At 40.3% G+C, this 25,997-nt stretch overlaps 1 protein-coding gene across 10 annotated transcripts in view; it reads right to left on the minus strand.

The window, feature by feature from the left end:
- Positions 1–18,290: 18,290 nt before the first annotated feature.
- Positions 18,291–25,997, minus strand: part of NFIB (nuclear factor I B) — a 277,138-nt gene continuing 269,431 nt past the window's right edge. For 7 of the 10 annotated variants that reach the window (XM_074166084.1, XM_074166081.1, XM_074166080.1 and 4 more), the window contains one exon: positions 24,853–24,982. In XM_074166084.1, the coding sequence (XP_074022185.1) occupies positions 24,853–24,982 (130 nt within the window). Of the gene's footprint in view, positions 24,983–25,997 lie in introns of all 10 variants that reach the window. The other 3 variants (XM_074166088.1, XM_074166085.1, XM_074166086.1) reach the window with 3 other exon arrangements.

Here is a 25,997-nt window from a genome sequence, read left to right on the forward strand (position 1 = left end):
ACAGTGGTAGTAGAGACAGATGTGAAGAAAGCATTGAAAACCTCTGCTTTTTCAGTGTTGTGGGTGACTAGTTCACCTCTCCTGTTTAACACTGGATCAATATTTTCCTTCTCTTTCTGTTATTTACATACCTTAAGAACCCTTTCTTGTACTTTTTGACATCTCTGGCCAGTTTCAATTCAAGCTGAGATTTTGCTTTTCTACCTGCATCTCTGCATGCCCTGGCAATGCCATTGTAGTTCTCAACAGGTACTTGTTCACTTTTCTATCTCTGATACGCTTCTCTTTTGGTTCTAAACAGGCTCAGAAGCACACAGTTAAGCCATAGAAGTCTCCTGCTCTGGCTGCTTCCCTTACCTTCAAAGGGGATGAACTTTTTTGTGCTTCCAGGAGAACCTTCTTGAAAAACTTCCAGCACTCACTGGCTCCTTTATGCTCCATGGAAGCTTGCAACAGAATCCCTCCCAACTGAGCTCTGAGCAAGCCAAAGTTTGCCCTTTTATAATCTAAAATCTTTGTCTTAGTACTAACCTTCAGCATCCTCAGCAGGATCCCAAACTGCAAAATATTGTGATCATTGCAGCCAAGGCTAGCACTAACCGAGAAAAGCAGAATGTGTTAATAAGCTCTGTAAGAAGCCATAGTGAGTCTCCAACATACACACACAAAGATTTCACCTACGTAAACTTCACCTAAAGTGTGAATAGTCTGATGGGGAAAGAAAAAAAGGAAATTTTTTTGAGAAAATTAAGCCCAGATAGAATTCAGGAAATACGTCTTTGTTCTTTCAGTAGATTAATGAAACAATCAAACTTTAATAAGTAAATCAAAGTTTAACATAAAAACTGCATGAGTCTTTCAAACAGAAAACAACATTTAGAAACTAAACTCACATAAAGTGCACCGTTCATTCTGAAAGTGAAAGGTAGACTTCATTATTCATCAATCCATTTAGTTTCAGAACTGACAACTTCTTATTTGTACATAGAATGAAATGGTCTAGAAAGTAAACCTCAAAATAATTCCTGCTTCTAACACTTCTACCGTTACTATGTTTACCTTTTCCTTTGTACTTACTTATCAGTAAGTCAGTCCTCAGCAGTAACACAGAAAGATGATAGCAGAAAGAATTCAAGCATTACTTGTCCACAAACAGACATCAGCCAAAGGCACTATACACACAATGGCATCAGTCTGGTTTGAATGCCAATTATGACAGTTAGATAATTTTATCCAGGTATTCCTGTTTTAATATGAATGTAACTTTTGCACTTGATGGAAGAACAGCTTCAAGAAAAGATTCATATTTTACTTGAAGAAAGGCATTGAAAAATCCACCATCTCTTTTGGCTGCTTATTCATAACCTTAATGTTTGAAAACAGTCTTTCTATTTTTTTCTATTTAAATTGCCCAGCTTCACCTTATAGATATTTTCCTACTATTTTTTATCATATATATTTGATAAAGAAAACTGGCCAAGCTCTCCAAATTTCCCACGAAAATTTCAGCGTCCTTTATAACGTTAACTTGGTTGGCTTTTTTCAGTGTTTTTTCAGTTCTCATTATGAAATAGTTACTTTTCAATCTACCAAACTACCCATTCAGACTGTAACACTTTTTCAGGCTTTTGGATTTTCCTTAGTGCTTAATATTTATTAAGTGAATATATTTGCAGGTGTAAATAGCCTTTGACTCCCTTTGAAAACCCCTTTCTGGCCTGTGTGTTATCTAGTTACTGGATGTTGCAAACAGTTAGCGCTCTTCTTCCTCAGTAAAGGACTGATAAGCATGTCAGCATCCTGATGACATAAGGGGACTTTATTCTGCTTCTTTCCAAATAGGAACACTTTTAGTGGAGCACTTCTCTGTAACCATTCTGTCTCTTCAGCATCATTATGAAACTTTTGCTCTCTCCATTTGGTAATGGCCCTGTTTCACTGCAAGGATTTCTTTGTTCCTAACGTGTTCTATCTTCTTCTTATTCTGAGCCCTGCCAACCATGTTACTTTCCTTAATACTTTTCACTTCCCTCTATCATTTTTGTCACGTTATATCTCTCCCTTTTTGTCCATTTTTTTAGCACGCGGCTCCACTTCTCCACTAAAGTGAGATGAGATTTTATGCAAAGTTGTCTCTTTCTTTGCAGGCATCCTGGGTTTCACAACTATTTAATAAATGATTTCAACTGCCTCAAGAAATCAAAAGATTATGTAAACATTCTGTTTGCTTTCGTACCTTTTTTCCTCTCTTTCCTTTTTTTTTTTTTTTGTTTTAAACATAGTATTCAAATTCATCAGAGAAAAGAAGATGTGTGAGATTCTTTTATTTCCACTTGAGAGGATTGAAATCTGACAATTATTCATGAAAGTGCTCAAGTCAGGAAAAAAAAAAAAAGTCTTGCAAGGTGACTGTAAAAATGGTTGCTACAATTAAATTTCTTACTGTTCTGTGCTGGATGTTAGCTGATGTCTAGGAAAAAAAGGCAAGCCCAGACAGCATAAACCCAATCAGAAGACAAATATCTTATAAGTATTAAAGGTAACAAAACACACAGCAAATGAGGAGATTTGTTACAGCAACAGAAGTTTGAAATACTAAACATTTTAATAGCAAGAAATGGGGTAGCACTTGGCTCTGAGTACATCATCTGAATGTAATTATGATTTAACAAATTCTGAACTCATGTGAACCATACAAATTCCTTCACACTTAATGACATAGATGCTGAACAGACTGAAGAATGGCAGCCACTTGTTCAATAGTGACTAAAGCCACTTCATGATTTTCAGAAGATGCTTGGGTTTTCTCTTCTGTCTTACTGACCTAGGCACCAACTTCCATTTAGCAGTTGTGAATTTATTTTGTGTTATTTATAGTTTTTATAAAATCCTTCAGATCTGGCCATTAATCCTTTAAGAAGGATGGTTGATTCAGTAACTTGGAGAGAGCGCTTTCCCTAGCTCAAATTTCTGAGTCAGCTGAGAATGTTCTACAACAAAACTTCAGAAAGAGATGAAAGTCTTCTCCTGGTCACATAAATGGAAAGCAGATAGGTAGAGGAAGCACAACAGTATAAACAGGATTGAGAGGCAACCTCATTTTAACTTCTACAAGTCATGATGATCTTCTGGTTTTGAAAACTCTTTCTCAGAGATGTACTTCCTACCACACCTAAAATGATAGAAGATTGTAAGATCATTAAATACCCAGTTCATATTTTACACACTCTGTTAAAATTTGCCAGTGAAGTCCAAAAACATAGGCCTTTTACTACAGATCATGACTTGAGACTTCAAAACAATTTAGTTTGACTTGAAACCAGCTTTGTATTTGGTAAATAGATCTCCTCTCTCCTCCCTTAGAAGACTCAGAAGAATAAAAAACCAACCAACCAAACAAAGCACAGAACAGCATTCTCAAAAAAAAACTAAGCACCTGGCTTGACCATGTAGGAAACTTCCAATTATCCTAGAGCAGTTGGGTGAGAAACATGACCCATGCTGAGTAAATGAGCCCACATTTTGTTCTGGTCTTCCAGATGTTACAAATGAAACTTTTTGTTGAAATAACTGCAATCTATTCTTTTGTGTATGAGTCATCTCCCTCAAAACTTTGAGACCGGTCTTTCCTATTATTATTAATATTTCCAGCAATATTAAAATAGTGCCTAGAGGCCCTACCTGGGGATCTGGAATTCACAGTACATGTGCCTAACTGAGGCAGGAAAAAAAGAAAAAAGATAGTTTCTGATCTGAACAGACAAATGCATTCAACAGATGGTGGAGAGTACAAAGCACAGCACAGAAATTTAGCTCTGTTTCATCTGTCTTCAGAATGCTTCAAGCTTCAGACATATTCAGGTAGAAATCCCGTAACTTGGTACCACATTTTATTTTTCTCTACAGCCCTTAGATGTTGATAAACATTTATAAAAGATAAATGTTCAGTCTAGCAATAAACTGTATCAATCATGATGACAGACAACTGAATGAATAAACAATGCAACAGCCCTAAGGTATCAGTTTCCAAGAAATTAAAGAGAAACAAAATACTACTAAATGGAAGGGCTGGTGCAAGAAGACAGAGGGAAGGTTTTACTTAAGTAGAAAAGGTGGGTAAAAACTCATGTGCAGTTTTTGACAGCAAAACAATGGAGAAGCGTCAGGCAAGACCAATATGAGTGCTCCCTTGCCTTTCTTGATCTCTGCAAATGGCAAATCAGACCATAATCCAGCATTATGTTCCTGCACTTTATTGACAGCAGTTCATATCTTTGCCTTACAGTGTCTGCCCTGCAGGCTTATTCAGTAGGTCCTTCCTGTTGTGCTTTTGGAACAGCTGTTCAGCTGCAATGTGCAACACCATTCTGTGGGACACTTGTTTTAGTTTAAAGTTGGTTCACATTTGCTTGTGAGCTGCCTTGCCATACAGGTGTACATTTCTTCAGCTTTTTTATTCTGATCACTTTCAATGAAGCCATACTTTAGAGAATGTTTTTCATGATGTTATATACCAGCACAGAATTACAGCAAATAAGCAAAGGCTTTCACCCCGATTCTGAACATATCATCAAAATGGTAACAGAACCACGATGATCATGCAAAAATGTGTGAAGAAACATCAACAGTCAGGTAATTTAATAACACTTCCTCCAGCTGAAGAGTATTTTTGCCTATTAGTATATCAACATAACTGAAATAGCTGAAGAGAAAGAAAGAATTTAATACAAAAGGTGAAAACAGTAAAACAATATACTGTCAACAAGTTGCAAGTAAACACTCAGCTTTGGGAACTTTTCTCTATTCCACAGCTATTCCTAGGTGTGGAGTTTAACATTTCCAGTGTATCACTGTGGAGGCAATACACTGTTTATATTTCATCAGGCAGCTCAGCCCTTGACCCCCAGGTACAGAACCCATAGAGTAATGCACTTTTCAGGGTAATTTTTATCTTTTTCCTGAGTATCAAACGTGTTAGTTAGTCAGTTAAAGTTGTCTTCACTGGAGCAACTTTGTACTTTCCTAAGTTCCTATCCAGAGAAGCAGCTTCAGCAGTAAAATGCGATCTAATGCTATATTTTTAGCAATGCGAAGTCTATAGCCTGGGTTTGAGGCAGGAGTCATCAATATTTCCTTTCTTCCTACAACTGTTAAGGTGATGACATCACTGGAAATCATATTCCTAAATTTATTTCAAACCCAGGCCAGACTTTTTATTTAATCAAAGACAAGTTGTGGGAAGTTAGATGATTCTACGTATTCCAGTAACAACCAAGCAGACTAGTACTAGGAGCCAATGCAAACCAGTTAATGTTTTCAATCTTTGCAAGGTTTCTGTCATGCAAGGAAGCATTTCCTGTAGAGGAAGTGGGTTTGATTCCTTCGTTCATGCTGGAAAACTCTAGGTTGAAGGATTCATGGCCCAGCAAAACTCTTAATATAGTCAAATTACTTCCATGTAGAGAGAGAGCACTGACCATCTACCTCAAGTTGAGTGAAAACAACCTGTGCTAGAAGGCTCCAAAATCTGCTTCTTCCAAAAATGTGGATTGAGTCTGTAATATTAATTTATTATATTAATGAGAACACCTAGAAACATCAGTGAAGACTGAGGGTTCTGCAGTCATCATCTTAAGTTCCCATAAGCTAAATACATAGACCATACAAAGAAGTGCAGTTATCCTATTTGACCACATAGAAACCAAGATACAGGAAGGTTAAAGTCTAACTATTCCAGCTTTCAGTCTCCACAGGTCTTCATTTTGAAAATAATTGTTGGGAATCATCATTTAACAGACCATGCTGAGAGTATTCCCCGTTAAGCCCTTGGTGACATACATAAAATCATTTTAAAAGTCTCATGTCACTTGTTAGCCCAACATCAACAAAAGAAATCTACAGAGTGGACTGTTGCCCGTAGCTTCGAATTTTTCATGGCCCATTGACTGAAGACTCTCCAGAGAACCAGCATGGAGGAAGGTGGGGAACGAGTGGCTGGTGGCAAGGTGTGTGCTGACTGTTTACAAGTGCTCCGCTCTTCCCAAGGACCCCCAAAGATACATGAGTCCTTGTGGCATCTCAGGCAGGTGTCATTTGGTGTCAAATTAACCTAAAATTTTCTGCTTGCTACCAAACTATTTGTTTCTGTACCCTTAGGTCTAAGCCACATACCCACACAAAAGGGGGTGGAGGGAAGGTAAGCCAAAAAGATCTTTCCAGTCATTGCATCCCACATCAATATTAAAACAGGCAGCGAACATCAGATAATTTAGAAGTCGGAAGTTTTACCTGCAAATCAGCTGGAAAGTTCACTGTGTTGCTCTCTGAGCAGAGCCTTGAAATTATACAGGTTTCAAGGGGTGTTTTTGTTTATGAAACCACACTAACAATTGTTGAGTCTGAGTGAACTTTCTAAACTCCAGCAGCTGCACCATGCTCTGTGCTTCACTAGGAGTTATTGTTAATGATTTTGTGCTGACCCATACCCCTCAGGAAGTGGCCAGATTATTTTTTTTTTTTTTAGAGCAGATTTGTTATTATGCCCAAATATCTCTACACTATACAGGTGTCATCCACATGCCTGAAGAGTAGCATGCAAGACCAAAGGCAGAGCATTTAAATTCAGAGTCATTAAACAGGGGTGGAGGGAGAGAGTAGAGATTAAGCTGTTCCTTAGACTGCTTTTAATATTTCTGTCTTTAATCTCCTGCAAATTTTGTGGTACAGCAGCTGGGACCTACCTCAGCGATGCACACAGCAGCAGCCATTGAAGGGCTTTGTGCCTGGCACAGAGCACAATCTCATCATGGGGCAGGCTCCTGACCCCAGCTCCCACCTCTCAGCTCTCAGTCTGGGAGCTTGGCCACCCGTTGCAGCTGCTGAAGCACTGAGCCGCTGAGGCACTGCCCATCCAAGGGAACAGGGAGCAAATCTGTCCCTGAACCTGCTTCAAGCTGCAATTCACGTGAAACCTTCCCTTTACATACCAGTCCTTCCTTCATTTTTGTCGCTTATTCCAAGTCCACAGTTTCACTGTAACTGCTAAATAAGTTCATTCAGAAGTATAATTTCACGTTATACTATGCTCACCCTGTAGTTATTTTCCCCTAGCTGGATACTGCTGGGCAAGATCTCCAGACTTTGAACCCATTGCTCCAGTCATGCTTAAGAAAGCCCCTCAGAAAGGTTTTGTTTATCAGCATTTGTCAACCTCCTTTGCAGTCTTTCTCCCTCTCATCACACCCCTGGAGCAAACACGTAGAAGTGAAATTGTTTCTGCCTACCATCTTATGGTCACCTTTACTGTTTCTCCAGGACAAAACCTCCAGTCCTGGCAGCAACAGATTCAGCTACCACAGACCCAAAATAAACAGCTTTTGCTTATTTATTTTAGCAATTCCCGTTCAAAACTGGAGTTAAGTGCAACCAAGGCAGAACACACATCTTGATCTGAAAATGTAATTCTGAGACAACTGAGGCCAGTGGGCCCCACCACCTCCTGAGGCAGCAGGTCAGCCAAGCTCAAGTCAGGCTGGAGAGGGTCTCCTGACACTGTGGCACCCTGGTATAGCCGCTTGTCTGCAGAAGCGGTGCTGTTGGAGGTGAAGGAGAGGGAAGGCATGCCGGTCATCTCTGTGGGTGCCCTTGGTGCCCCTGTGAGGCTCTGACATCCCTTTTCCCTCTGCTACTCCCTTAGCTGGGAAAAGATCCTCCTAGAGTTCCTGCTCACCCATTGCATGCCACCTCCTTCCATTGGGGAAAGTGATTTGGCTCCACCATCTCTCATCCTCAGGAAGGACAGGGAGGACACATGGCAAAAAGGAAGCATTATGGGAACTGCTGCTGTGATTATTATCTAGTTGAGATTTTAAGGAATGGTAAGTAAGGAGTCTAAGTAAATGAAAAAGAAGGGTAAAGGCAAGGAAGGGGAGGCGGTGCACTGAGAATGCTGGAGAAGAGGCTTGTGAGCCCATGAAATGTCCAGGATATGGCTGGCAGCAGGATTTGTTTATGAAGCCAGCTGTGAGTCTGGATACATCAGTTGTCTGTCTCTCCAGTGCCTACCACCCTGGGAACACAGAGTTTTGATGTCTCACAGTGGGATGCTGTACCCAGCCTTGGAAATTTCCTCCCTGAGCATAGGGCAAGATTCTTTCTTTTCCGGTCTTACTTAGTATCGTCCTCCTGGGACCCTCCACACAACTATCAAATTGCAAAGGGAATTAACTTCTATTTTTGAAAGATAGCAGGGCTTTTTGTTCATCACATTGTTGCTTGCATGAAACCTCACAGGCCTGAACAGAAGTATTATAAATCTATAAAATGCTTGGAAGGGATCTCCCACATCTCCTTCAAAATCTAATGGTGCACACGAAAACTAGTTACTAGAAGGCCATCATCACTCACTTTATCTTCCCTATTCTACTCTTTATTTTAAGAAAACACTGGAAATCACTTTTTCCAGTTTGTGGACTCTGAAATTTTTCTAATGGGCATTGTATAGTGAATAGGAGCCTGTTGACAGTAAGTTTTCTTTCCTTAATTGCCTTTCACAGCCCCTACAGAAGTATTCAAAGGACCCCAGGGTTTCTTATGACCACAGATTGAAAGTCTCTGGCCTAGAGGAGCACACTATCCACAGCAGGCGCTGTCAAAAGCTTCCTAATGATACAGCAGTCAGGGCTTCCCAGCACCGTATGCCGCTTGCTGCTGACTGCTCCTGAGCAGAGTGAGCTTGGTAGCTATGAAGGGACATTTAGCCTTGTGTGATGCTAGCATAACATGCCCAGAAAGCACTAAGTAAAGACAGCCTAATAGATGACCATCTGATTACACCTATTTTTGTACGACTGGCTTAACTCACTTTCACAACCTTCGAAGTGCCTTAACTCATCCTGGGTCCACATATTAACATTTCTAACTTGTGCAAACTATGAAGTCCAGAGCACAGTCTTGGTTCACCGCAACATGCAAGGCACAGCTGGGACTCAAGTGCTGGTCAAGGGTGTTAATATGTGTTGTGTTAATAAGAAGGTCAGTGCCAGAAGCCAGGCTTATGGAAAAACATACTTGGTCCATTCACATTTTACAAATGAACCTAAAATCCAGAAATTTTTGAGCATTCGTCTACTTTTGGAAATTTCTCATCTGCCTTTTTTTGGTTTTGTGTTTTTTCAAAATAATTTCTTTTATACCTTATCTCGGTGTTCAGAACTTATTCTGACAATACAGGCAACGATACAATTGCCCACCTCACCTTCCCAGGTGCTTCTATACAACAGGTAGGAGGCTCTGGATGTTGATGGGGTGCTAGTGAGGGCCCTCAGCCTGTTATTCTGAGAGGTACTGGCTACACTGCAGCACACTTGAAGTCTTACAGAGTTGAGCCAGGGTTTCCTGGAGTAATAGGAGCCAGTAGGGGAACACTAGAGAAATACCTCAAAGGAATTAAGGCATGTTCCTCTAGGAAGGTGCTGGAGTGGGTCCAGAGAAGGGCAACGAAGCTGGTGAGGGGTCTGGAAAAGCTGGGGTTGTTCAGCCTAGAGAAAAGGAGGCTGAGGAGAGACCTTATCGCTCTCTCAACTACCTGAAAGGAGATTGTAGAGAGGTGGGGCTCAGTCTCTTTTCCCAAGTCACAGGCGATAGGACAAGAGAAAATGGCCTCAAGTTGCGCCAGGGGAGGTTCAGATCAGATATTAGGAAAAACTTTTACACCGAAAGGGTTATTAAGCATTGGAATGGGCTGCCTAGGGAAATGGTTGAGGCACCATCCCTGGAGGTATTTAAGAGATGGGTAGACATAGTGCTTAGTCACATGGTTTAGTGGTGGTTCTTATCAGAGTTAGGTTGATGGTTGGACTAGATGATCTGAAAGGTCCCTTCCAACCTAGGCAATTCTATGATTCTATGATTCTAAGGTGACACAGCCAATAGCTCAGCTGAAGGACTCTACACAAATGCACACAGTGTGAGCAACAAACAGGAGGAGCTGGAAGCCACCGTGCTGCTAGAAAGCTATGATTTGATTACCATTACTGAAGCCTGGTGGGATGAATCTCATGACTGGCGTGCAGTTATTGATGGCTACAGGTTGTTCAGAAAGGACAGGCAAGCAAGGAGGGGCAGAGGGGTTGCCCTCTATGTCAAGAAATGGATAGAGCATGAAGAGGTGTCTCTGAAAAATAGCCACAAGTAAGTTGAAAGCCTATAGGTAAGAATTAGAGACCAAGGCAACAAAGGGAACCTTGTGGTTGGTTTAGTGCTTTAGTGGTTTAGTACAGGCCATCTGATCAAGGGGACCCTATTGACAAAGCCTTCTTAATCAGCTACCTGAGGCATCGCACTCACAGCCTCTCATCCTGATGGGGGACTTCAACCACCTCAACATCTGCTGGAAAAGTAGCACAGTGGGCCATAGGCAATGCAGGAGACTCCTGGAATGCACTGACAATATCTTCTTAAGCCAGGAAATAGACAGCCGTACCAAAGGGGATGCGATACTGGACCAGCACAAGTGAGTTAATCAGTGACGTCTTAGATTTGAGGCAGCCTGGGCTGCAGTGATCATGTACTGGGGGAGTTCACAGTCCTGAAGGTTATGGGTTTGGCAAAGAGTAAACTCATGACTCTGAATTTTAGGAAAGCAAAACTCCAGCTCTTCAAGGAGTTAGTTAATAAGACTCCTTGGGAAACTGCCCTCAGGGACAAGAGAGCAGAACAGAGCTGGCAGATCTTTAAGGATGTTTCCATAAAGTGCAAGAGCTCTCGATCACCAGGTATCAGAAATTAGGAAAGGAAGGAAGGAGATTGGTATGGCTGAGTTGAGACCTGCTGGTCAAACTAAGGGCAAGAAGGAAAACCACAGGAAGTGGAAGCAGGGACAGGTATCCTGGAGATAGTACAAGTATGCTGCATAGGGATGGGGTTAGGAAGGCCAAGGCGTAGCTGGAGCTCAACTTGGCAAGGGACGCAAAGAATATTAAGAAGGGCTTCTACAGGTATGTCAGCCAGAAAAGGAAGGTCAAAGAAAGTGTATCCCCCTGTAAACACAATTGGCAAACTGGTAACAACAGATGAGGAGAAGGCTGAAGCACTCAATGACTTTTTTGCCTCAGTCTTCACCAGCAACATCTGTCCCCACACCTCTCAAGTGGATGGACCACAAGGCAGGGAGTGAATGAGCAAAGTCTCTCCCACTGTGAGAGAAGATCAGGTTTGAGATCACCTGAGGAACCTAAACATACCTAAGTCTATGGGACCTGATGAAATGCATCCCAGAGTCCTTAGGGAATTGGCTGATGTAGTTGCCAAGCCACTCCATGGTATTTGAAAAGTCATGGCAGCCAGGTGAAGTCCACATCGACTGGAAAAAGAGAAACATTGCACCCATTTTTAAAAAGGGTAGAAAGGAGGACCCTGGGAACTACTGACCTGTTAGCCTCACTCCCATGCTTGGGAAGATCATGGAACATATTCTCCTAGAAGGCACATGCTAAGGCACATGGAGGATGGGGAGGTGATTCAAGACAGTCAGCATGACTTCACGTAGGGCAAGTCCTGCCTGACCAACCTAGTGGCCTTCTATGATGGAGTGATTACATCAGTGGACAAGGGAAGAGCTTACAGATGTCATCTGTCTGGACTTCTGTAAGGCATTTGACACAGTCTGCCACAACATCCTTCTCTCCAAATTGGAGAGATATAAATTTGATGGGTGGATTGTTCAGTGAATGAGGAATTGGGTGGTTGCATCCAGAGAGTAGTGGTCAATGGCTCAATGTTCAGATGGAGATCGGTGACAAGTGATATCCCTCAGGTATCTGTATGGGGACCAGTCTTGTTCAATATCTTCACCAATGACACAGACAGTGGGATCAAGTGCACCCTCAGCAAGTCTGCAGATGACACCAAGCTGAGTGGTACGGTTGACGCACCTGAGGGACAGGATGCCATCCAGAGGGACGTGGACAGGCTTGAGAAGTGGGTCCGTGTGAACATCATGAGGTTCAGCAATGCCATGTGTAGAGTCCTGCACCTGGGTTGGGCAACCCTCCGTATCAATACAGGCTGCAGGATGAAGGGATAGACAGTAGCCCTGCCAAGAAGGAACTGGGGGTACTGGTGGATGAAAAGCTGGACATGAGCTGACAATGTGCTCTTGCAGCCCAGAAAGCCGAATGTGTCCCAGGCTGCATCAAAAGAAGCGTGGCCAGCAGGTCAAAGGAGGTGATTCTGCCCCTCTACTGCACTCTGGCAAGACCCCACCTGGAGTATTGCGTTCAGCTCTGAAGTCCTCAGTACAAGAAAAACATGGACCTGTTGGAGTGGGTCCAGAGGAGGGCCACAAAAATGATCGGAGGGATGAAGTAACTCTCCTGTGAGGATGGGCTGAGACCGTTAGGGTTATTTAGCCCAGAGAAGAGAAGACTCCAGGGAGACCTTAAGGCCTTTCAGTACTTAAAGGGGTCTTAGAAGAAAGATGGGGACAAATGTTTTAGCAGTGCCTATAGTGATAGGACAAGGGGTAATGGTTTTAAGCTAAAAGAGGGTAGATTTAGACTAGATGTGAGGAAAAAAATTCTTACAATGAGGGTGGTGAAACACCAGCACAGGTTGCCAAGAGGTGGTAGATGCTCCATCCCTGGAAACATTCAAGGTCTGGTTGGACAGGGCTCTCAGCAACCTGATCTAGTTAAAGACGTCCCTGCTCATTGCATGGAGGTTGGACTGGATGACCTTTAAAGATCCCTTCCAACCCAAACCATTCTATGATTCTATGATTCTGTGATAGGGGACCACTTGAGAGGTTTTTTTGGTTTTTTAAAAGAAGTTTCTCTGAGGCAGAAGAACCTATAAATGAAAGCCATTAACTGGTCAGAGAGGCACTGTGAATTTTTAATAAATCTTTGGAAGGAGAAATCAGTGTAAGACTTTTTCTTCATGGATGCAAGAAAGCAGTATCTTACTAAATGGCCGTAATGGAGGAAGAGCCAAACATAAAGATAAGCAGCATCAGTGAAGAGAAATTGGCTAAAAAACCCATACTTCCTACAAACCTGAGGCTTCGTATAATACACCAGTGCAAAGATGCTCAGTGCAAGTGCAAGTGCAAAGATGCTCAGTGCAAAGATAAAGTGGTGCATGAAACAATGAGCTGCAGGAGAACCTGAATATTATGCAAAAATAATAAAAAATTCTTAAGAAGCACTTTTATTGGCTCAGCACGGAAACTGATGGAATCATGTAATCACAGATGCTTCATTTTTATTTCACAGTGAAGACTGTGGGGCTTAGAAAAGCAATGTTCATGTCACTGTAGAACATAAATAAGTAAAAGTCACTTCACCTACTGGCAGGCTACTGTGTGCTAAACCACATTATGAATGTAAATTTAGCACTCTGAGACATGATCAATGGGTTTGTATCTGCATGGTGATATAGATAATTCATTAATAATCTTAACCCACTTTTAATCCCAATAATGCCATTTAATACCAACGTGCAACCTGCTAATCGCATAATTCTGTGGCACCAAGAAGGCTCAAGGACAAGTTATGTGCTATACCTCAGTAATTGTAACTCTAGCCATAGGAAACCTGGAAGTTTGTATTTAGGTTTGTGTTTACATGGTGTAGACAAACTAAGGTATGCAACTTCACAGACAGCTCTGAATATTTCACAGGAAATTAACAGGAAGTTCCTACCCATGCTGATGCTCACTCTGATGTTGAGCTCTATCATGCTCATTACTCTCCAAAAAACCTCTAAAAAACTCGACTTGATGTCCTGGGGAGGCATCGTGTTATATTATTTTTTTATTAATAAGTGTATTATATGCCAATTATGGTGTGTGTCCACCTCTCTTGTTCAAAACCAAAACAAACTAGCATGCATTAGGCATTTTAGGTATTACATACAAAGTGAATTCTCACATCACGTTATTTTAAAAGGCAGGAGGAAGGTAGAGAGAGATCAGGCTACCATAAAAAAAATAAAAATTTTATCTTGCATCCATGAAACAGAAAAATGTACTCAACTTCTGACGGTTTTCACAGGTCCAAGCTTTCTGGGCTGTGAAGCAAATCCACTGTAAGTAACTGTGACATTTTTTCAATATACTGCAGAAGAGAAATACACTGAGGGAAATACTTCAATCTCAAATAATTTGGGAGAGAAGTGTTTTACAACCAGAATTATGTCTGAAAAGTATTTCAGTACTGAAGCCCCCACTTACCCTTGGGTGACCTTATTGCATTCAGAGGCATGTCAGTGGTCTATCTGGGGGCACCGTTTGTGTCTTGAAACATCCGTAATTATCTGATCAGAGAGTTTTTGAAAATTGAATAGACTGCTGCTTACAATTGATATGGTTCCAGCTTCACAGTGCTGCAGTGCTTGACATGTCAGTTATGGGGAAATATAGCTTTTATCCCTGCCCCAGTCCTGTTGTTCCTTGCTTGTCTGCCCACAGCAATGTGTGCTGGTTTTGGCAGCCTGTAGTGCAGCTAAATATAGTCAATGGAGACCATTGTTTTAGTAGTGATCATCAGCTTAGCAAGCAGAAACAGTTATGTTCTGCTCTGAACACCTCCTTTCACCCTAAGGCACCTGCTTTAGGGAAAAAACAAAAAACAAAAAAACAATGCATATGTTAAGACCTGGAAATCCACATTTACCTGAATTAAGGTCCCTTGAGAGCAATGTAGGCCTGGTCCAATCCTTATTAAAAAACAGCTGAGGGATTTCTATGGCATCAGTGGCATCAGATCAACCTCCTAGAGGAGCAGGTTACCCCCCCAGTCTTTTTCTAAACAGCAGGTTCTGTTTAGGTACCTTTCCTGGTTTGAGGTAAAACAGAACCAACTTTCTGTTCAGTAATTTTACTTCTTAGCTAGGCTTCTTCTAATTCTCTGAAATTAACAGCATATTGTGGAGAAAACTATTCGCTTTTAGAGTGATAAGACCAATGTTTGTACTTTATGCCAAGGAATGGTATGCAGAGAGGTTCTTGCTTATACTTATTGCTATAACAACCAAGGTCAGCTAATTTTGTTATTTCCCCCTTGGAGGGTCGGAAGTAGAAAAGCATAGAGGGGTCCCACCTGCAGGGAAGAGCAGACAGGACAGGTGACCCAAATCTGACCCACAGCATTTTCTATCCCATATGCCATGCTCAGTAAAAATGCTGAGGGATCAAAACCCTCTTTCTTCAATGACTGATGTCCAAGGAGCACATCCATCTGTATGTTCATCTGTCTTCTATCTTTGATCCCAATCATCATCTATCTTTGATCCCAAACTGTGTGTTTCTGCCTCCAGAGCTGGAATCCAGTTTACATCCATTGCCAAGTCCAGTCTGGGACTTCCCCAGTGCCTGCTAGTGACTTCATCTTGGGAAGTCGATACAGTTTTGTATATATAGTATCTATTTCATTATTTACTTTTTATTTTATTGTTAATATTTCATTAAAGTAGTCTAGTTCCTTCTAAACTCATAAATCTCTTTATCTCTCCTCCTCTTCTCCTGGGAGTGAGAAGTGGGGGGAGAGGATCTGTTGCCTGCAATAGGCCAGTACGCCCTAAACCATGATAGTACCGTGTAATAGCATGTGCAGAGGCCAACTGCAAGTCAATCTTGAGATGAAGGAGTGGTGGTGTTGCCGTCACTTCCCATACTTTTTAAAGCTTCATATTCTGCAAGTAGTATCCTTTAACGTCGTTCATTTCATTCTGTCTGGAGAACTTGGTGGTACTCTGAACAGAGTTGGAAAAGTGAACCAGAGCAGTACATAATGGTGAATGCCATAAAAGGTAAATTGAGTTCAAGACACACTTGAATTCTTGTACAGCTTTGGATAGATCTTTGCAGCTCTCAGCAGCACAGTCAATTGACATTTGTGGGAAACGGCCTTGGTAATAGTGGCTAATCTCATGCCGGTAAGGACCTTAAAAAAGCCATCACTGGATGCTCTAATGAGGTATTTGTCAGGCAGAAGTTGGATAGCACTTCTAATGAAGTTCCCTTTGCTAGATCCTGCTTGCATCTGTCAAATTTTGACCAACAATGCCAACAGTTTGCCTTGGACTGCTCTGTTGTTAAGTCTCAGTAGACATTGTCCTGCCATTTTTCAGGATGACGAATACACCCTATCTATCCTGTAGTTACCTTACCAGAAAGACTTAAGGCTGATGTTTTTTTAAGTGGAGATGTGAGAAGGGGCATGAAGGTTACCTGGATAGGAGCAATTTTATTCCTCCGCTTTCCCTATAGGACCTTTGGTTCAGTCCTGAGCATTCAAGAGTCTTCTTCTCTTCATAGACACACATGGATGTGACTCAGATTCTGGCAGCTAAACAGTCCCAAGCGTCCCCCAGGACTCAGTGCCTTCATCCCCAAGGAGACAGTTGCCCATAAGCCCAGGCTCACAAGCAAGAAGCCAAGACTACTTTTGTTTTCAGCTTTGCCCAATCAGAGGGAAGTTGACAGAACAACAGCTGTACTAAATAAATTTAGGTCAGTAACCATAAAAGAAAGAAAAATAAGTCTCACAAAGAAACTCCCACACAGCAAAGATAACTTAACAACTTCATTTAATGACTTAAGCAGCAAAAACCTGGGAGGTGGCACTGCACATTGCAGCTTGCACATGTGTTTGGATGTGGTGGCAAGATTTCTGTTCTTTTCAGAAGTTTTTCTTTTTAAGCTTATGGGAAAACACACAGAAGTAACACTGCAATTTAAAAAAAGACATTAAACACCAGTCCACGGACTGTTTGTCCATTTCTTTTCAAAAACATATCAAATGGGAAAGCAGAAAGGTCTGAATCAGGAGCTTTCCCCCCTCAGCATGCCCTCACCATGAAGTTGCAAGTCATGGCCTTCTTTGCATGCTCTCCTTCCTGTTCCTTATATCTTGGTGTTCCTAGGCACAACATTGTGTATCTTGACCACGGCATTGCAGCCCTGGCTGTGGCACTGGCGGTATGAATAAATGCAGGCAGCTGCCATGCTTTGTCCTGGACTATTGTGATAAGCTGGCATGCACGGAGCAGAGGATCAAAGTCATGTCAGCAAGTGTCATCCCTCGTTGCAGGGTTCTGGTGGGTTATATACAGCAGCAGGATGCTTTGCCAGGGGGCTGCAGAAGTAGGGAATTTCCTTATCAGAAAAGTGAGGTGGGACTGAATTTAAGCATCTCTGGGTTACGCAGGAAGGTTTTCTCTTTTGGAGTTTTGAACATGGAATCTGAAGTCAGTTTTCAAATCATGTCCAAATGACAGCATTCAAGGAACCTCTAGCAGGACAATTGGGTAGAATTTCCTAACTTTCAGGGCCTGACAATTTGTTTTGGAGAGACACACATACAACAAAGGGCCTTTCACAGAAAAATGAGTCCACTTAATAAACAAATGGTCTTTGTGTAAACAATCCAGTGGGGAAAAATAACAAACCGTTTTGCATTTTTCACACTAGTGATTGAAACTGGCTTATGCTTATGCCACAACCTGCAGAATATCTTCATCTAAGTAGATGGAAAGTTGTTTCATGGGGCAAAAAATGAGGTTTTTAATTTAATCCAGTTTAAGTCTTTACACTGTGATCCAGTCATCTCTTGACCATATTCATGCTGTTTGCTGACTGTTGCTACTGGTTTATAGATTCCTAGTGGTATAAGAAGAAAAGAATGTATTTCCAGGAACATGAGTTGAATGAAACATCCCATATATACAGCTAATACACATGTATGAAGAACAATTTTTCTTTTGTAGATTTCAAAGACCTTGACCCAAGCCAAAGCTTGCTAAAGTCAGGAAGACTTTTGAGAAGATTGGCTCTTGCTGTCTATAATTAATGAAAATGTTATCAGGAAGGCTGCTAAGAAATCAAAGATTTACTGTCTGTCACAAGTCAATAACATTGAAAGAAAACAGAGGTCTCCCGCCCTTCTGCTATCGTGCTCAATCTTACATCACAAGAACAGCAGTTCAGATCACCTGTGTAATTACTAGAGCTGGTGGAACATGATGATTAAAACTAAATATAAACTTTTAAATTGAGCTGATTATCTGATTGTACCTCCTTTTGTTTCTGTTCTCCTTTTTCCAGTGTAACCACTAAGCCAAAATGTATGCAGACAAACATGTTAAATCCAAACTAAGTATACACAGAACTCTGTAAGTTCTGCCATGCTATCACGGTACAAGGTTTAAAGTTAGTTTCCAAGATATTACTAATTCTGACTCTCAGGAAAACAAAAAAAACACAAACACCATAAGACCAGGGTCTGTAGCATAGCTCATTTTTATTGTTTAAACAGTTTTTGCATAGGAAATATATCCGCTTCCAGTAATTGACTGCAGTATGAGCAGCTGCTAGCAGTATAGGCTGGATATAACAGTAACAATCACATTAAGTCAAGCTTGATTTACACCAGTTTAAAACTTGTGGCAGTTGAGTTCATTTGTAACCTAAAAAAAGTACCAAAAAGAACATTATTATCCTCCAACCAGGCACAATAAAAACCTTTGTTACCACTCAGGCTAAAAACAGCTCTGATGCCAGAGGGCCCTAATTCCAAAATTAAGTAGCTGTACTGTAATGCATCCTACTAGTGAAGGTTCATTACACAAAGACTGTGCACGCACCTCCTTTTTAATTAAAATGTAACCTTCAGGATTTATGGCCTACAGTATGAGGAAAAATGCCAAAAGTTTTAAAATGGATCAACCCTGGTGTGTAGCTAGCAAGCAATAACTGACTACTTGTCACCTACAGTTGTACTAAATGTATCTAAAGAAACACACAGCCCTACAAAAGTTGTTCTCAGAGAAATATCATTGAGATGGGGTGCCTCTTCCCAGCTTACTAAAAGTTCTATATGATATAAGCACAAATTAACAGCTTGATGAAGACATAATCTAATGCAGCTCTTGAGAAGCCTATGCCTGGGACTGAGGAACCCCTCACATTCTACAATGTTGTAGATTTTTTTTTTTTTTTTTTTGAAGAAAATGTTTTCTGAAACATATTTACAACTGAACTCAACAGAGACTGTGAAATTGAACAGGCACTGCTCATTTGTTTGAGTTTTTTGGTAAACATTTTGCTGGTTTTTGTTTCTTTCTCATTTTGCATCAACTTTTATCAGTCCATGCAACTTCAATGCCCTCAATGAAGAATGCATAATAAGCCATACTTCTTAAAAAACTTCCTTCTGCATATAGAGATACATTTGCCACATCAGTCCCTGTAGCACAGTTTTCAAAACCATTCTGTCAAAAATACAGTAATACAAAGACTGGCTTTAGTGTCACTAGCTCCCACTGCTCTCTTTATTTAGGCCACCTTTTGTTTTACTGTTAACGTATCATGCAATAAAAGTATCAAAGGCTTATTCTAGGATATTATGATGCTAGTGGCACTGAAGCCCTTTTCACAAATTCAACATACATTTGAATTGCAACACACAGATATTTCTAAAGAGTAATAACTAGTGAATCCTTTTATCATAAAAAAAAAAAAACACAACTACTTACAACCATTGAAGAAAAAATTGCAACAAAAAATGTAAAAATTGACCGTCTCCAACTTGTCCCCTTTACTATTAACAATGTGACCAACAGAGCTGTGGCATGGAAACAGTACAAAGAGTTGTCATGGCAATAAGTTTGGCTGATGCAAAGGTCATTGTGCAGGGTTAAAGGGCATAATCAGTGGTCCATGTTATCCTCCAACTGCAGTGCTCCACCACACCCACACAATTTTGAGGAATTAGAAAAAACTGGGGAAATAGCAGAAAGTGCAAATAAGAAGGAGGCAGTTTTCAGCCCCTTCAGCATGGAGTAGAACATTCAACTTTGAGCTTTTCCTGTTTAGCTTGATTAGCCTGCATATGAATTTACTCTCTCTTTTTAGTTTTTAAAGTTTTCTATAGAAACCCGATAAAAAGTCCAGGAGCATGCAGCTGGTTAATGTTAACAAAAGACCTTGACAGGATCGTGTAAACTCTTTTGGATGTCATGCTTGGGGCCTTACTGCCAGCAACATTTAAGAGAGTTGTTTCATTAAAAGTGAATACTGTACACTGAATATGGGATAACTTTCTGCAGCCTTCATCATCTCACACAGTAAATATAATTTAGATTTAGGTACAGAACACACTCCGGTGTCACAGCTGAGTATGTCCTTGTGCAATCTCTTTCATTAAGTCCTTATGAAGCTACAAGTTGCAAATCCGAAATTCTGCTCCCTGAGGACACAGCTATGTGAGACATAAGTACTGTTTTAGTTCTCTGCCTATCCTGAATTGCTCTGTGAACCTAATCTTAAATACCATCATGTAACAATCACAAAAAACTTTTGCTAAAGGCCATATATACTAATAAAAAGACAGTGGTGCTTCCAACATTTTGAAATGCTCTGAAAACCAACTTTTCCAGTACTAAATACAACAAAATAACCTTCATAAAATATAACTTTTCTCCATTTACATTTTTAAAGGATTAGTGACCTATGCTTTTCAAGCACAGGAATCTGCGAAATAACTCCTAACATGGACAGATTTTTTAATACATAAATTAAGAAACTGGAGAGTTTTAACCCAAGTCCAGTCTCCAAACAAGGAATATTCTTGTTTACTTTAAAAATGGAAATGACACGCATTTCCATTGTAATTGTTAAAAAGTTAGCTTTACAAACAAGGGTATTTTAATTAAAAAAAAAAAAATTCTTAACAAAACTATACAGTGTACAAATTACTGTCTACAAGGTAGGCGGTTCATTCAGAAGATCCTCCTTTCTTGTCGCTACTTGCAGCTTCACAGATTCATTCACATATTTCAATGGAGCTGCCCACCTGAACATCACCCCACAACTATATTGCTATAATTAATATTTTTGCCATGTCTTTATGTACAGTCTCCTTCACTGCCTTTTTTTTTTCCTTAGTCAAGCCTCAAACGTTCATGTCACTCCAGGGGAAACACACTTCAGTGGCACAGCCATGAGGCCAGGGCTGCAAAGCAACTTAATAAAGGCAGAACAGTGCACATAGAACGGGGTGGCTCGATTTAGTCAGAATACACTTCCTGGTGAAGGAGGAGGCCAGAGACTGGATTTGAGTTCTCAATTTCATCTGAAACTTTTGACTGCCAAGCTTAAAAAAAAATAAAACAAAACCAAACAACTCAAAACCAAACCTACAATAAATGAAAAGTTAATTTTCTTCCAAACAGGCTTTTCTATTAGAGAGGCTGGTGGAAAAAACCCACAGTTGCTTAACAACCCATTTCATTTACATGGAAGAAAGCAGTTTGCTTTAAAATATTGCATCTGTAAGAACAATTTTTCTCATACAGGAGGTCAGAGGTAACAAAAAAGCCCTGTTAATGGTATCCATCTTCCTACAAGGGCAGCAATAATTTTGACTATTACACTTTGAAGCCTGAACTTGTTTGTTTCATCCTGGTGTGCTATTAAAAGCCTAAGGGGGACACCTTGCTAACAGAACTATGGAAGGAGAGCCCCCCCCGCACTCCTCTCTGCTCCCAAACTGCTCAGTATCAGTGGCATGCAAAAAGGACAACACATACCTTGTTTCACCAGGCCAGAGCCTGAGGTGCTTTCTGGGTGGGTCTAGTACATTTTGGTAATCTCAACAGCCATGTACTTAGTGGGCAACTTCATTTACTCCATGGCTCAGAGGAAGAGCAACATAAAATTGATTTTACTTTTCCTTTGGTGTCTTATCTTTTTATGTGGGGTTTTCCTTTTTTCAGTTTAGCTATAGATAAATCTCAAGGATTTGCTCTTCTACAGCTCCTGTCTCTGTAGACATTCAGACCCTGCCTAATCATGTATCTCCTACTGGAGACGTGGGGATGTGCCACCACCACGGCCCATTATCTTCCATATGCTGAAGGGACTGACTTTGGCGTGCCACTGCCCTGTGCTGTGGGGTGGCTATTCCTGGAGCTGCACCTCCAGGCTGCTCCAGGGTAGGAAAACCTCCAAAAAGCAGAGAAAACTGGAAATGGATGAATTTTTCGACCAGAGTATCCCATATCCCCATGTCTATACTCTCCCCTGCTTACGCCCCGATAAAAGCAAGTGCTTTTAAGAGAAATTCACCCTGTGTTGAGCCATTCATCACAAAGATCCCCAGCGCATCAGAGGTCTCCAGCAACAGGCCCACTACTGATCTGCAAAATATGATTTTACCAAAAGTACGCTTTTATTTACATCATAGTCTAATTCCATGCATTAAGAAATTCCTTCCGCGCTACAGTCCAGAGCTCTCCTTCTGACCTGCTGTACGAGAAGACACTGTAAACCTCTGACACAGCCTGAGCAGGCTGAAAATTGTAATTCAGATGCTGTGAGTTAATGAGCTTGAGGTGGGTGGGGGGAGGGAGAATGTTTTGACATAGGAAAAAAAAAAAAGGAGTATTTACAAGTCAAGCAGACTAAGGGAGAAAATTCTCTGCAGGAGCAACTCCAGAGTCAATCGGAGTCAGTGGAATAATTATGCCAGCAAAGATTTTTGCTCTGCACGTGCACTTCCTAGACAAAGCAAGCATCTTTCTCATTCTGAGCTAAAAACGTGTAACGTGAACACTTTAGGATGCAGTATCTTTGCCAGTATGGAAAAGGCTTCATCTCACTGTGGGTCTTGACCTCTTTCTCTGTCTGTCTCTCTCTCTCTTTTTCTCTTTCTCAATAATAAAAAAAAAATGTAAAACAATTTCCTCAAGTCAAGTCTGCCTCCAACAGAATTCATTATTTATTTTTTAAATCCAGAAATGATTTCAGCTTGCACCCCAGGTGGGAAGTTAAAAAGAGGGAACCGATTTGAAAGTTTGTCACAGTAGGCAGAACAGTCGCTTTGCAGCCCTTGCCTGGCTAAGGGTGCACTGCTTCACAGCTACACTGTAAAGTGTTAAAAATCCTCCCCACCCACCCCAGAATATATATATATGTATGTATAAAAAAAAATCCCCTGTCCACCTCTCAGTACAGAAAAGGACCTCATCACACTGCAAAAATAGCAGTACCCACTTTGGTCAATTAAAACAAACAAAAAAAGCATACATTATTCTTTTTTTTTTTTTTTTTTTCTTTTAAATCTGTGTACTTACCTATAATAACCAATACAGCTAAAAGCACTACCTACATAGGCAAAACTTGGTATTGCATAATTCGTATAAATTTGTATCCCCTCCCCCCAATATTAATTGGAAGATGAAAAACATGAAAGGTTAATAGAAAAAACACCAAAATACTGAAAATATTGCTGGTCGATTACAATTTTTAAGCGGCAACTATACACAGCCATGATATGCTTTATAAATGTGAGATAAAGGTATAACTGTCTAAAAAATCCATGATGTCACACTTTTTCCCATCTGGAGTACAAAATATTTTGTCATAAAAATGGTAAAGATTTAAAATGATAATAAATGCAGCAAAACAAGTGTAGTGATGTCAATTTTTTTGTGGTTTTTTTTTCTTTTTTTCTTTTTTTCCATTTTTTTAGATTTCAAGGCAAGGCACGTAATGTGGACATTATATCTTCGTGCAAATTAGGATTACTGGAAAGAGTATTTTAATTATTTTTTTTAAAGAGACATAGAGGCAAAATGTCTGCCCATGCACATTATATTACTGTCAATATGTGAAAATTGTTGAACAAGGCTAACTTCTGAAAGCACCATGCAAGTTTTCAGCACCCTGTAATTAAACTTACATTAAGAGTGCATTATTTAAATATAACATATCCCCATCCTGGTATTACCAGTTTGTAAACGGTAAGCTTTGCCCTTGTGACATGGATTTGCCTATCTCTTTGTCTCTATGATGCAGATTTTACAGAAACGTGTAAACCCTATGGGTTCTTGATGCAACCAGTAACTTTAAATAAATAAATTCTACCCCTCTGTGGAGGCAGCAGCTAAACCAACATAAGTGCTGTGTTTCTATTGATTTCTTTTTCTCAAGGATGTGATTTGTCTTGATTTAATGCCTTTTAATGCCCTCAAAAACTGAGGGGAAAAAGAAGTTTGTTCAAAGTAATTTTTATTTCTATTTTTAATCCCCTCAATTTAGAGTCCAAGGGCTGAAGGACTTATAGTGATGACCCCTTAGATATGGTTTTTTAAATTGCACTTGCCTCTGTAAGTGTTTCTTTAGTGGGGAAAATGTTCACTTTTTTCCTTTTCTTTTTTTACTGTTGCATGAGGAGATAACACTTTTACCTACGTAGAGGCATTTCTTCCATAGAGCCTGTGTGTTCATACCGATTGAAAACTTCAAACTGCATAACACACTAGAAAAGGCTGAATAAAGGGTCAAAGTTTAATAAATCCATACTGATAACTAAAGGCTACAGAGCTTATTTTTAAAACATTTAGAAATCAGAGTGTTGAGAAAATGGCTGGCTCACGGCCCTTGTCCTCCTGCAGCTCTGTTGCTGCCTCCTAGCCTTTGTTTTGTGAGATAACCAGGAATAGTGATCCCATGCGTAAACAACAAGAATACTAAACCAATAAAACTAGCTTATCATGCAAATATTAAGGCATCTAGAAAGTCAGTTAAAATATATTGTCAGAGACAGAACATCTATTTCCCAGCGGACTTCATATAACAAAGGCTACTTAGCAGGGGCTGCATTCTACCCATCAGTGAAATATCATCGACCCTTTGTATGTCATTTCAGTTTCAACCATAAGGGAATTAGTGATTGTAAGAGCTGCAATTGCTGGTCTATTTTTTCTTCTTGCTTCAGTTTCTTTTTTCGTCTTCTCTTCTTTTTTTCTTTTTTAATTTTATTTTTATTTTTTTTTTATTTTTTTCCCTCAGTTGCTTGTTTCTGCTTGAAGGAAAGGCTCTCCAATTATGTTCAAACCGTAATTTGGGACATTTGTTGGCAGGATCGGTGTTCTGTTTGATACTTGAAAAGGAACCAAGCTAGCCCAGGTACCAGGACTGTTGAAAAGGGAAAAGAGAGAAGGAGAGAGAAAGAGAGAGAAAAAACAAAACACAAATTAAACATGTTGCAAAAATTAGAACACAATCAATTTGAATCATGGTTAAGCAAATATTCATCATTAATAGCTCTACTTAAGATAAAATAAGAAACCATAGTTGGGAATATTACTTGAAATTCTACTTCGCAGTTTTCCTTGTGAAAGTATGAGGTATTTGAAAGAAAAATATTTGCATTGATCTCAGTTGCAAGTAATATTACTGTTGTCTTACACTAAGGGGCTTGTTTGTTTATGTAAGCCTCCAAAAATTTCAGACACAAATACATATAGCAGACACAACTAAACCATACAAGTGACACTATATGGCATCACGGATGTTATTTAAGAGCTACTGAAATACACTACATTGTACAGGTTTGCTTTTCTCAAGAACATAATATGAGGGTTCAGTGGATAAGCTTCCTGTGCAATTTCCTACCCTCTTACAACCCAGCAGTTTATCTTGTCTCAGTCTCAAGATGTGACTCTGAGATGTGAGTGTCCCCATGAGAACAGAGGACCTTTAATATTCAAAAAACTGCTTTCTTTACAGTTTTTTTCCCAAAAGGTATCAGGGCCTAAGGAACACTGGATAGCACGGGGCCCAATCATGTAAACACTTGCAGCCAAGGGTAGCCATGTGTCAAGGGCAGCAGCGAGTACCATACATTTTTTGACAAATGTCTGAGAAAGAAAATATTTTCAAAGGCAATCCAATGACTCTGGAACTTCACTCATCATTTCAAAAGCACTCTGTCACTGAGGAGCTTAAGTCCCAATGGCATTCACACGTTTACCAAGCACCAACTATCAGTAGGTAGTGTACCCAACAGTATTTGCAAGATGGATACTCAAAGACCTCAGCTGCCTCTATTCAGTACCCACAGCAGACCCTGAGCAGCCTCTTCCTTAGATGTGTTTCTGGCAACCCAGTAATAATGGACTTTCTCTAAAGTCTCGTAAATTTATTCAGA

This window comes from Numenius arquata, chromosome Z (assembly GCF_964106895.1).
Source record: "Numenius arquata chromosome Z, bNumArq3.hap1.1, whole genome shotgun sequence".
NCBI classification, from domain to species: Eukaryota; Metazoa; Chordata; class Aves; order Charadriiformes; family Scolopacidae; genus Numenius; species Numenius arquata.